Source organism: Rhipicephalus microplus, chromosome 7, assembly GCF_043290135.1.
Source record: "Rhipicephalus microplus isolate Deutch F79 chromosome 7, USDA_Rmic, whole genome shotgun sequence".
NCBI classification, from domain to species: domain Eukaryota; kingdom Metazoa; phylum Arthropoda; class Arachnida; order Ixodida; family Ixodidae; genus Rhipicephalus; species Rhipicephalus microplus.
In genome coordinates, this window is record NC_134706.1 from 34,991,796 (window position 1) to 35,004,154 (window position 12,359).

At 43.4% G+C, this 12,359-nt stretch overlaps 1 protein-coding gene across 2 annotated transcripts in view; it reads left to right on the forward strand.

Annotated features, from left to right (window-relative positions):
• LOC119179661 (uncharacterized) overlaps positions 1–11,158 on the forward strand; it is a 28,734-nt gene extending 17,576 nt beyond the window's left edge. Inside the window, exons 5-8 of one of the 2 annotated variants that reach the window (XM_037430784.2) lie at positions 4,912–4,973; positions 6,209–6,280; positions 10,496–10,540; positions 10,987–11,158. In XM_037430784.2, the coding sequence (XP_037286681.2) occupies positions 4,912–4,973; positions 6,209–6,280; positions 10,496–10,540; positions 10,987–11,144 (337 nt within the window). In that variant the 3' untranslated portion in view covers positions 11,145–11,158. The remainder of the gene's footprint in view (positions 1–4,911; positions 4,974–6,208; positions 6,281–10,495; positions 10,541–10,986) is intronic. The other variant, XM_075869000.1, reaches the window with a different exon arrangement.
• Positions 11,159–12,359: the final 1,201 nt, after the last annotated feature.

Below are 12,359 nucleotides of genomic sequence, written 5' to 3' on the forward strand. Positions count from 1 at the left end.
CCGTCTTCAAATGCAGCGAAACGTTTAGTCGATATAGTCCTTTTTCATGATTTAACTCAGCTAGTTAAGCAACCAACCCGCGTACAGAATGCTACTGCTACAACTCTGGATCTTTTTTTCGTTAGCAACAGCATGCTGCGTCGTGTGGCAGACACCAATGTGCTTGATGGAATATCCGATCACAAATTGGTTTACATGTGCATTAATCTTAATGACGTTCCAAAAGGCAAGAGGGAAGAACGCGTGGTGTCTGTCTTCTCGCGCGCAAAAGACGTAGAAATACTGGACACATTAGACTTACATTTTTCTGAATTCACTTTACTTTCTGAATCTCGTACTTGTACTGTTAACAACCTTTGGTGTTTCTTCAAAAACCTTGTGTTACAGTGCGTTCATGACTTTGTGCCAGAAAAAGTGAAAATAATAAAAAATGTTAACCCATGGATTACTATGCCAGTTGTTCGTTTGGGGCGAAAGGCAGGATAAGAAAACAGCATCGTCAGAACCCCACTCCATCGACCACGCTTAAACTCAGTAACGTGCGTAAAGAATTAAAAGACAGTATCAAGGAAGCAAAAGATCAGTACTATAACGTCACTTTAGAAAACTTCTTGCTGTCATCCCCAGCGAAATTCTGGCAGCATTTCGCCCCAAACAAGAAGCGTTTTCATAACATATGTGTTAATGGGAATATCGTAACTAATAAAGAAACTATTGCAGAATCTTTTAACACGTTTTTTGTTCAGTGTTTGCTGATGACGATGAAAGTAAGCCATATTCAAAAACGCTTCATGATATCCCACCAATAAGTGACCTTACGATATCTGAGGAAGGAATCTTGTCTCTACTTCTTAACATAGATCCCAAAAATACGCCTGGTATTGATAGCATACCTAACGCGTTCCTTGTGAGGTATGCTGAATGGTGCTCGAAGTTTTTGTGCATCATTTTTCAGAAGTCACTGTCACAGCTCGCGCTTCCAGATGACTGGAAATTCGGAAAAATTATCCCTATACCCAAATCACCTAACACTTCTCTCGTCTCCGCCTATAGGCCAATTTCCCTGCTTTGCTCATGTGCGAAGGTATTAGAACATATTATATACAAGCATCTCTCAGTTTTTCTCGAGGAAAATAATTTAAACAATGACCAACAACACGGCTTTCGAAAAGGATTCTCAACAGTTACACAACTGTTCGAAACCGTTCATGACATTGCAGCTATTCTCGATAGGCAAGGCCAGGTTGACATGATTTTCCTATACTTCGAAAAAGCATTTGATCGCGTGTCGCATCCAAAACTTCTCGCGAAACTTAAACCTATACTAAAAAACAGTACATTAACTTCATGGATTGAGGCCTACCTTTCTGATCGAAATCAAATAGTTTCTATAGATATCGTCCAGTCTGATTCACGACCGGTGAAATCGGGAATCCCTCAGGGCTCTGTGCTTGGGCCACTTCTTTTTTTGATGTTTATAGACGACATTGCCAATGATATCCCGGTTTCTATTAAGTTATTTGCAGATGATTGCATTCTCTATCAGGAAATACGTAGTGCAGACGACCAGGTTCTTTTAAACGCAGCGTTAACGAAAATATCTTCTTGGTGTGCAGTGTGGCAAATGAAGATTAATGAAAAGAAAACTGTAGCTATGACCGTTACGCGCAAGCTGCTTCCTTTGAAACACTCATATTCCATCAATGGTCAAAAACTATCGCTTGTTGAAACTTATAAATATTTGGGGGTTGTATTAAGTGCAGAATTTAGGTGGAATGAGCATGTTGCCTACATTGAAAACAAAGCTTTACAAAAACTAGCATTTCTAAGACGTTCTTTGCGCAAATCTACCCCAAAATTAAAGTTAATTGCGTATAAAACTTTTATCCGTCCGATCCTTGATTCATCTGTGGTTTGGGACCCTCATAGCCAAGTAAATATTAAAACACTTGAAATGATTCAAAGAAAAGCAATCCGATTTGTATATACTCGCTACAGCGCTCTGACGTCACCCAGTGAACTGTTAAAAAAAAGCTGACTTGGATACCTTGCAGGCAAAACGGCAACACGATCGATTGAAGTACATGTTTCTACTTTACCACGATAAGTTACGCATAGACAAGCACGCGTACATAAAAACAGTTCACCGACGATCAACTCGTTCCGAGCATCCAAAAAAACTGAATGAATATTCCTGTCAAACAAAAGCCTTTAAAAACACTTTTTTCCGCGCACTGTCACTAATTGGAATGCTCTTTCTGCCGATCTGGTGAACTGCGAAACTGTTCAGTCGTTCATGGAAAAACTTTAACACCAGCAACCCACTTGAATTTGATCTTTCTTTGCGCTTCGCCCTCTATTTTTCCACTGCGCATCCTGAACAGGCTTCCATTTATGTTCCACTTTTATCAAATTTTTCATATCAATGCCTTGTATTTTTGAAATGTTGCGATTTTTGAACCGTTATATGATATTTGTTTCTTAGTTCTGCATGAGCAGATGTTTGTCATTATAGTTTTTTTTGTATGTGTTTGCGTAAACCACTAAAATTGTGTAAGTACTGGCGTTTTACTTTGATGCACTAGTTCTTGATGGTGTAGCTCTACGTGACGTGTTTCCTTTCCTGTTGTATCTTCATATTTGTTTCCTTTTTTGTATCACCCACCCCTGCCTAAGGCCTCATGTGTGAGGCTGGCAGTACTTCTGAAATAAATAAATAAAATAAATGAATAAATGGAGGGTAATCTTCGTGAAACGTCAATAGTGGCTGCAGTGCTGCCTGCCCAATTTTATAAACATTGCATATGTACTCCTTTGATACAGCCGTCACGTCGGGTTAACGGCGGGTTGTGGTTAGGCGCCATTCGCTGAAGTTGATTCATGTAGCAGTGTCCAGGGAAAGCATCTTCGGAGTATCAGTGCTTCATATCAGCTTCTGGGGTTGCTAATACGCATGCTACAGTCGGCATCGTTGCGCAAGTGCAAACAACTGGTTATATAAACATCTGCAACTCTTGATCATATGTCTGTGCGTACGACATTCGTACATATATTTAGCGTCATTTGATGACGTGTCGCTCAATAAAAAAAAAGCAACACGGTCCCTTTCTCGCCACATGCTTCGCATAACGTCTATTCCCAGAAATGTCGAATCTGCCCCCCCCCCTTTTTTTTTGCTCGCAAAGCTTTTCCAGACTATGAACAAACTCGCCAAGTAAAGAATTCTGTGAAAGGTGCATGAGTGGTGCCAGAAGAGGGCTGCTGGACTCCGGCAATAAATGCATACTTTGACCGGTCGGGAACGGCGGCCCGCTGTCACGCACGTATATTAATGTGAAAGTCTTAGACGCCTAATTAACCACGTGAAGGTACCGGTGTTTCGCACGGTGGCGCCAACACGAGTGATGGAACAATTGATCCTCATCACGCGTTGACATCCCGGCATGACGTCGAAGTGACGTCATGTATCACCAGAATGTGACGTCGTCATATCGTCGTCATGACATCGCGCAACAATACGTCACACGGTGAGTCTTTACATGACATCATTACTTGGCCAAAGGTTGGCCGATCACAGAGGCAGTGCTAACTAATTTAAGTACAGAAAACCTAGTGTTCCCTGTATTGAAGGTACTGCTCAACCACGTTAGTTGCAGAAAGCTTTCGGAGAGGGACGCGGGAACTTCAGTACATGAATTAAAAATAATGAAGAAGGTTGAACTCGGCCGCCCTCTGACTTTATAATGAAGCTGGCCGATCTAAGTGGGACCACTTGCCGTTTTATTCTATGCCACTTCACTATAAAGCTAGGTTTCAGACTTGGTTTAAGCAAGGCTATTTTTCAGCTTCCCGTTCATTCTCGCACAGAGTTCATTCGACATATTTGCCCCTCTCTCTTCATGGCGTCCACTTTCTTGTTCAAGTAGGCTGGGTCGTATCGCCGCCGCTGATCGCGTTCTCGCTCTGCGTCATGCAGGTCTAGCCTCGCGGATGGCACTGCGTTTTTCAGGGATAAGGCTGGTTTAGGTTCATGTATACTTAGATTTAGGCGTACGTTAAAGAACCGCAGGTGGTCGAAATTATCGGAGCCTCATACAAATACGGTGCCCCCGTAATCGTTTCATGTCTTTGGATCGTAAAACCACGAGAATCGTTATAATCACGTGTTATTAGACTCACCCATGGCTACAATTAGCTCAGCATGAGCAGGTGCAGCTTTCTTATAGTGATCTCGAGAATATGCACCTGAGCCGTAGGTCTATTGATGATGTATTTAATGGCGTAAACGGTTAACAATAAATTCTTTTCTTTAAATTTGTCTAGGTTATACTAAGCCACCTCGGTAGCTTCGACGAAGCTCCTTCGCAGCTGTTGCTATGGCGCATGCGCGGTTTGGCATGACGTCACACCAGCCGGTATGGTAGCGAGGCGAGGCAAGGCTATAGGTGATGTGCTGATCTATATGGCATCGGAGGTTACTAGGCGATGGTGCGGTGAGCTTTCTTGCGGGGAAACAGCCGTTCTTAATTATTGGTAACTTCGCTGTCAAAAGAAGATGGCCTTCGCCATCGAGCCGACTGAGAACGATGCACAAGGAATCGTGTTATTTCTTTTGAGGGAATGAGCAGACGGCTCATACTTTTTGTACGTTCTGCGCCTTTAATCGCCAAGCTTGCGTTGAACCCACAAACAAAACGAAGGCTCCTTCGTTATAGCGATAGGGGTCAGGTTTTCTAATGCCCCCATTTTGTTTAGTTGCGGCAGATCGCATAATAAAGAAGTGAGCTGGCGGCCTTACTTCATATAGCATTCTAAAGTTTTTCTATGGCATGCACTGCTTTGCCCTTGCGGCAAAATTGTGACCTTTTTCAGTGAGCGAAAGATAATTCCCAATTAACCTTTCTATTTTAGAGACGCCAACTGGTCCGTGGGGTTGAAGAACGGTATTCCATCTGTTTTGGTGAATGCTCAAGGTAAGGGACAATGAAAAGATTTATTTTGTAAGACGTAACGTGCCGTAAACGGGAAAGATTTAAGTGCCTACATTAGTGCCTGTGCCTGTAGACTATTTTACGCTCAAAATATGGGCGCTGCTAATTTAGGTTGTCGAATGACTGTTTTCCTGTGTGTTTTTTATCTCGTGACTTGAGTGGATAAGATCAGGAAATGTCGAATGCACCAAACTAGCCCTCTCATGTGTATACGTTTATAGCGGCACTCTTCACTTAGGGTAACGGGGTGAAATGCGGCAAAAATGTTAAAATTGTGAATATTTATTTTTATTTCACTCTTTACAATAAAACATTCATGCAGAAATTTTCCTTTGGATAAAAGGTATGTGCTACGTAAGTATTCACATGTTGCGATCCTTCAAAACAATGCTTTAATAATAAATAAAATTGCTCCGGATGTCTCATTTTGCCACAACCTGCGGGGGAAAACGAGACGCTGCGTGGGGCAAAACGACACAGTGTGTAAAAAAATTCATTCGTCCAGTTTTTTATGTATAAATTCTTGAAATTCGCTTTGTGGGCCCTGTCCTTCGACTCCACGCATTTAATTTAGACAGAACGCAGTGTTGTGTCGCTCTGAAACTCCTTGCAGATCAAACACCGCCAGTCTTTCTTTGTGGTAATGTTGCCTTTTGTTGAACACTTCTGGATTATTCAACAATTTGAAACTAGATATGTTTTGACGTATCTTCTTCACCTTTTGTGCCGTTTTGATGCAAAACTGCTCAGGTGTTTCACGGCTTTTAACTTCGTCCACCGGGCTTTGCAAGGCAATGAATTTAAAATGGTGCTAGATTCACTTTTTCTAGCGCTTAATTTTTTTCACTTGGATGATTGGAGAAGCGTCGTTAAAAGTCAATCCCAAGACATGTTTGTAAACGGCTTAACTTGGATATTCCGCCATTTTTTTATGCGTCTCTTGAGAGTATCCTTGAGAACACGAAGAAACCTCGATACGACGCGATTGGAGGGAGCCATATCGGCGCGAATTCAGACTTCCTCAACTGCTTGAGCTTGCTTCATGGAGTGTCTACTTTCGCAGCAACTTTTATAACCTCTACGGTCACTCGCCTGCAGAACAGGCCAAGGCAGAGTAGAACAGGCAAAGGCAGGCCAAGGCAGGCCAAGGCAGGCCAAGGCAGGCCAATAGCACAAGCCAAGGCAGAGTGATAAGATTCACGAACGTGTTCTTTCAGATACGCAAGTCTACGGTGATTACACCCTCTACTTTGCTCGCCCCACATGTTTCGTCATGGGAAACGAGACAGGTAAGAAACAACGGAAGTTGGCAAAAACTAGGGGTATATAAAACGTCTTAATATTTGCGGTAAAGAGAGCAGCGACGTTTGCTCAATTCGAAGCACAGCAGTGCTGTTTGGCAGTTCCAGATATACAAAGAACGCGTTTTTTTTTTAAAACTCAGCTCATCGGCAATATATGTACCATTGGTAACCACCACGTAGGTTCCTTTATTAAGGATTTGCCGCCATTTCGGCATATGCCTCAGACGCTTACGAACTAGTTATCAATTGCGTGTAACAAAGCGAACCCTCACTATCGCCTGATAAGTCAAGCTTCCACACTAAAAATAAGTATGAGATTGTCACGACATGTTATTTTCTTACTGAGGAGTGAACACTTGCCGAATTTCTCGTTTTGACCTCAGTTGATAAAGAAAATCACCGCCCAAGCACTTCGTATTATTATTCTTTTAACCATGAAGCGAAACCTGAAACGCGCGGCTTCGGCGTTTAGCAGTGGGCTCCATCCGACGATGCAATGAAAATTTTCACATTCATTGGTTACATGTTTGTGCTGCTGAATGAGGTTAGACACACGTTCGGCTAGGGTTTACCACAGTGTTTATTTCAAACGCCGCACATTGTGAATCGCATGACCACGGTCGCGGAGTGCTGTAATGAGTGGTTAAATGCGTTTCACAAAGCGTTAATCACAGTGGCTGTTCTCGAACCTCAGGCGGTCACAGACGTCATAGCCGAAACCAAAGTGCCGCTGGAGAAGCTCCCACAGAAAGCGGGCGATCACCCCGGCGAACGCGCTCGCGCAATCATTACGTTGACGCTGTTGTGCCCGCAACGCCACTTGTTCACCGCGGCGTTGTTGCAAGCATTGGACATTGCGAGCTAACTCGGTGGCGCGGTTTGCAAGGTCCGCCCGCCACCGGCGCTAGCATTCCCGTTTGGGATTTAGCGTGGCCTGGAAGGCTGATGGATCATCGGTACGCAGTTGCTCCCAGCACTCGGCCTCCAGGGCTGGTTTTTGTGCCCGGAGCGCAGCATCGAACCAGCAAATGGCAGCTCTCTCATGTTTCCACTCTCGGCGCTTGGGCGCGTGCTCGGCGCCACGGCTGCGACGAGATGGACGACGTCACTCACAGAGCAGCCAATGGCGCACGTGCTTTGATACGACGCTAAGAATGGTGTAAGTGATAGCCCATCCAATGAAAACCCCTCGTCAAACCGATGCCGAACGGTTTTTTTTGTTTTTCCTAGCCATATAGAGCTTTCACTGTAAAAAAAAAAATACATCCAGGCATTTCAATGTGTTCTCAAGCGACTGCCCATGCTCTTGGGTTACTCGGTGGACGTGTAACCGTGAACCTTCAGCGATAAACAAACACGAAAACATGCAACGACAGAAGGAGAAGAATATCGAGGTTCGAACGAAGGGTGGTCGCGTGAATAGCCACGCAGTTGCCACGGTGGCATTCCAGATAAAGACGGGAGCTTCTCGGCCAGCAGTGTGGTTGGGCATAAACCCGAGCGCTTGGCGGGGCTCAACATTGGAAGTGGGTGGCTTCGTTTGGCCTCAAATGTCCACATTGAGTGCATAGAGTCCTCAAGAGAAGCTGCCGCGTCCACCAGCAACACGGGATGGTTTCGCGAGGCCATGGTCATGCTGAGAAATATTACATTGGTTAAAAAAATACCAGGAACGGACTCTTTGAACAACCACAAGAGCTTTTAACATTTTAGACGCAAGAACGTTTTCACAGTGGCATTTCAAAAATAAAAATGACAAAACATTTTTTTGTATTTTTGGAATGGCTTCGTCTCTTCTCGGCCAATTCACAAAACATTTAACAATATTCCCGTTCAAACAGCTTGGCATATTTGGTGGAGTTTGCTTTAAAAATAACAGAGCGATGCAGAGTAGTTGTCGCACGCTTGTCTTTGCTATCCATCCTCGCTTAAAGTAAGTGGCTGGCCAGTTGTTCGCAAGAAACACTTGCCAAGCCTCATGTGCTGAGGATGGACTCGACCAGACTCCGAGAATTCCGCTTCCCGATAAAGGGCAATTAAACTTGGTTTTCACTTTTATTTAGTTAGCTTGTTGGCTGGAGCAGTGAATGGAACTGTCATGTGACAAATACGGCGTGTCCCTAGCACCTTTCGTTGTGAACAAGCCTGACGACTCCTATGTTGCTTTGCACAATGACCTACCACGTGATACAGTTAAATGACATATTTTGGGGGGCAGCCGGGGACTAATTAGAAATAGGGACTGATAAGGAAGTAAATTGTTTCTAAATTATTGATTGAATTTTACTATTTATCCACTAAGAATGTAGCATATAAATGTATACTTCAAATGTACTTTATAACGTAAACCTTTTTTTTTTTTTTTTTGCTCCGCCATGGTTTAGTGGCCAAGGTACTCGGCTGCTGACCCGCAGGTTGGGGGATCGGATCCCGGGTGTGGTGGCTGCATTTCCGATGAAGGCGGAAATGGTGTAGGCTGGTGTGCTCGGATTTGAGTACACGTTAAAGAACCCCAGGTGGTCGAAACTTCCGGAGCCCTCCACTACGGCGTCTCTCATAATCATATGGTGGTTTCGGGACGTAAAACGCCACAAATCAATCAATCAAATTTTTTACAGTTTTGAATGGCTGAATGCTATAGTTCATACGAAGTGCTGTCCCCGATACTCCTGGAGACATCCATTAAAATCGTACTTATTGAGGACTGCTTAAGAAAAAAGTCAGAGAGATAAGAAAGATTGTTACTTAAGGTGATGATCATGTAGAGAAATTAGACAGCTTAAGCAGAGTTTTAACCACGGAACACTCTAGCAAGCTCCCACAGAAACGTGTGTAAGTTGCAAAGCCAAACAAGCGTAAGGTATCAGAGACCGTGAACTACCATCAAACTAGCGGCTAACCTTGATCCCGGATATCTTCCCCAAAGTTAAATGCTACTAAAATACTATACAGTACTTCGAAACCATCATCATTTTATATTGGGCGAAAGCATCAAGGGTCAGTACAAAATTTTTGAATAAACCTTAGTGCACGCAAATGGAAACACTCTTACCGCAAGTAAAATCACTGATTCGCTTCCATATACTACAGTGAAACTTATGCTTGCTAGCAGACAAATATATGGAGTCAGGTGTCAATGATAGATTCAGTACACTGCAACAAGTAGATATAAAGTTTTCAGAAAAATCATTTCTATACAGTTGCTCTAGCTTCAGCAAAAACACAAGGAAACCAGTTAAAAACTTACGGAGTTTGTTTTGTCTTGATTGATTGATATGTGGGGCTTGACCTTCTAAAACCACTATATGATTATGAGAGACGCCGTAGTGGAGGGCTCCGGAAATTTTGACCACCTGGGGTTTCTTAACGTGCCCCCAAATCTGAGCACACGGGCTTACAGCACTTCCGCCTCCATCGGAAATGCATCCGCCGCAGCCGGGATTCGAACCCGCGACCGGCGGGTCAGCAGCCGAGTACCTTAGCCACTAGACCACCGCGGCTGTGGAGTTTGTTTCGTCCTAATATTATTTTTGTTTATCATTTACGTTTTACTTATTTAAGTTTGCGAAAATTTAAATTTATTTCTATGCACACTTTTTACGTTTTAGTTACTGCAATTCTTGAGGTTTTACGTCGGAAAACACCAACATGATTATGAGAAACGACATTGTGGAGGGCTCCGGAAATTTCGATCCCCTGGGGTTCTTTAACGTGAACCCAAATCTAAGTACACAATCCTCTGGCACTTTGCCGCTGTGGTTGGGATTGGACTTCGCGGCCTGACGGCCAGCATTCACGCACCATAACCGCTTGGACACCCATGGCACGACCTCTTGCGCTTGCAAAACCACACGTTCTAAATGTAGCCTTTGCCACCAACATTGCAATCAGGAGTGTGTAAGCACGCCAATTACTTATCTACGCATTTATTTCACCAAGCAATGACCATTCATAGATGGACGACGTGGACATTATCCCAGCTCTGTGCTAGTCAGATGTGGTATTCCGCTCCACTCTATGTTAACTATATAGTTTAGTTACAACGCAAATAACTGTTCAAAAATATGCTCATGTTAATAAACATAAGTGTTTTGTGACACATCGCGAAAATGATGCAGTGTTGTAAAAGTTCTAAGTAGCCTCTTTGATTACTCAATACCTCTGAGTAGGCTTCTGACCAGATATGTTTTTTTTTTTCAGCTCAAGCCCCATCTAATGGAAATGTTTCTTCAGAGGTATATGCAGGTGAGAGAATCATTCATTAAAGCATTTTATTAGCCCGTGTAACGAGTCAAAACGTTTCTCTTCGAAACGTTTCTGGTCGAACTGTGGCTTACTCAAAGTTTTTAAACAATTAAAAACTTGCACTAGAAAAATGAATATTCGATTGCTCTGGTTCGAAGTTAAGTGTGAAATAGAATAATTACGATAGCTGAGCATACTCTTACTTATGATGAGAGCAGTAAATGTGAGAGAGGCCTGGGAAGAGGCGGAAAAGCTAAAACTTACCAAGACCACCCAGACGGTTTAGGCCCGGTCACTAATTTGCAGGCTTTAAATTAAATTTTGTCCATTTCATTCCACATGTCACCATTGCTCCAACAACTGCAAAGTGCAAAAATCTGCATATTCAATGAAAGCTCATAATCGTACAAGTGCCACTAATTTTGGCTGCTCTTTTCTATCTACAGATAGGGCAACATGCCAGCTGTGGTTTCGAAAACGAGTCGATTGGGAAGATAAGGAAGAATGCATGGCTGCTTTTTTCAGGGAATGCAATACTATAAACGGCGTATATTACAGATACAGGAGGGGTGTGTGCAATTCGGTTAATTCGAACGACAAATAAAATGTGAAAAGAAATGTGTGTCATGTTTCTCACTCTCAGACATCCCGCACGTACCTAAGGCTCCCGGCTAAAAAGAGAAAAAAAAAAAAAAACACCGGCGTCATTCACCTTACTGTCTGAGATGTCTTGAATTATTTCCGTGGGTACTGACTCGCAAATTCGAACCAACCACTGCCTGTAGGTCGCATGTGAAATCGGCAGTGAAAAGACCGTCAATAGGATTGACAGCTCATGCAGAGTGTGACATTCACTTAACTATCCCAATTAGGTGCTGCGACAATAAAACTATGCCTACCTATCCACTGTAAGATTTAAACTACCAGAAGGGCGCCAACCTTCTGCGTCTCGCTAAAAAAATGTTTTAAGGCTATCAGCGATATAATTACAATAAACTATAAAAATGATGCACACCTTTATAATCCGCAAAATAGTTGTCACAATGGCTGGAATGTTTTCAGCCGCGTGACACACACACACACACACAAAAAAATAAACGCTTCACAAGAAAAAATAAACGAAAAAAATCTATGTAAATTTAAAAAGTCGCACTACGTTTACACGCAACGCCACCAGCGCGACCAATTCGAGCTCGAACTGCGTGAACTGCTCCGACGAATAACGAAAGATTCGTCGCCCAGACACGCGCAATAATTGCTTTTTAATCGACAATTGCACAAGTATGAACGCTGAATCTTCAGTAACATAGGTGGGCGCTGCGGATGGGGTCGGCCATTTCGAATACCCAATGCTGTTAAGAGTGGACAAACAGACAAATGTACAGACAGACAGGCAGGCAGACAGACAGACAGACAGACAGACAGACAGACAGACAGACAGACAGACAGACAGACAGACAGACAGACAGACAGACAGACAGACAGACAGACAGACAGACAGACAGACCGAAATTCCTGCGTCGGAGGTCCCCAAGAGGGACTATCGTCTTTAAAAGAGAAAAGGGAAAGAACGATAGCCCATCACGCAGAACAGGCACAAGCACGCAGTCAGTAACGGTCCATGAACCTGGCGTGGTACGCGACATCACTGTCACAGCCGCTTTTCCAGGTCCATTTTTCTCAAAAACCTCAGCAGTTCCTTGGTCGCCTTCAGCTTTGACGTCTTCTGTCGACGACATGCAAGAACAGATTCAACAGACATTTGTATATTGCCAAAGAGGGCTAGAACGGGTGTCAGTGATCGTCTCTGAACGTTATA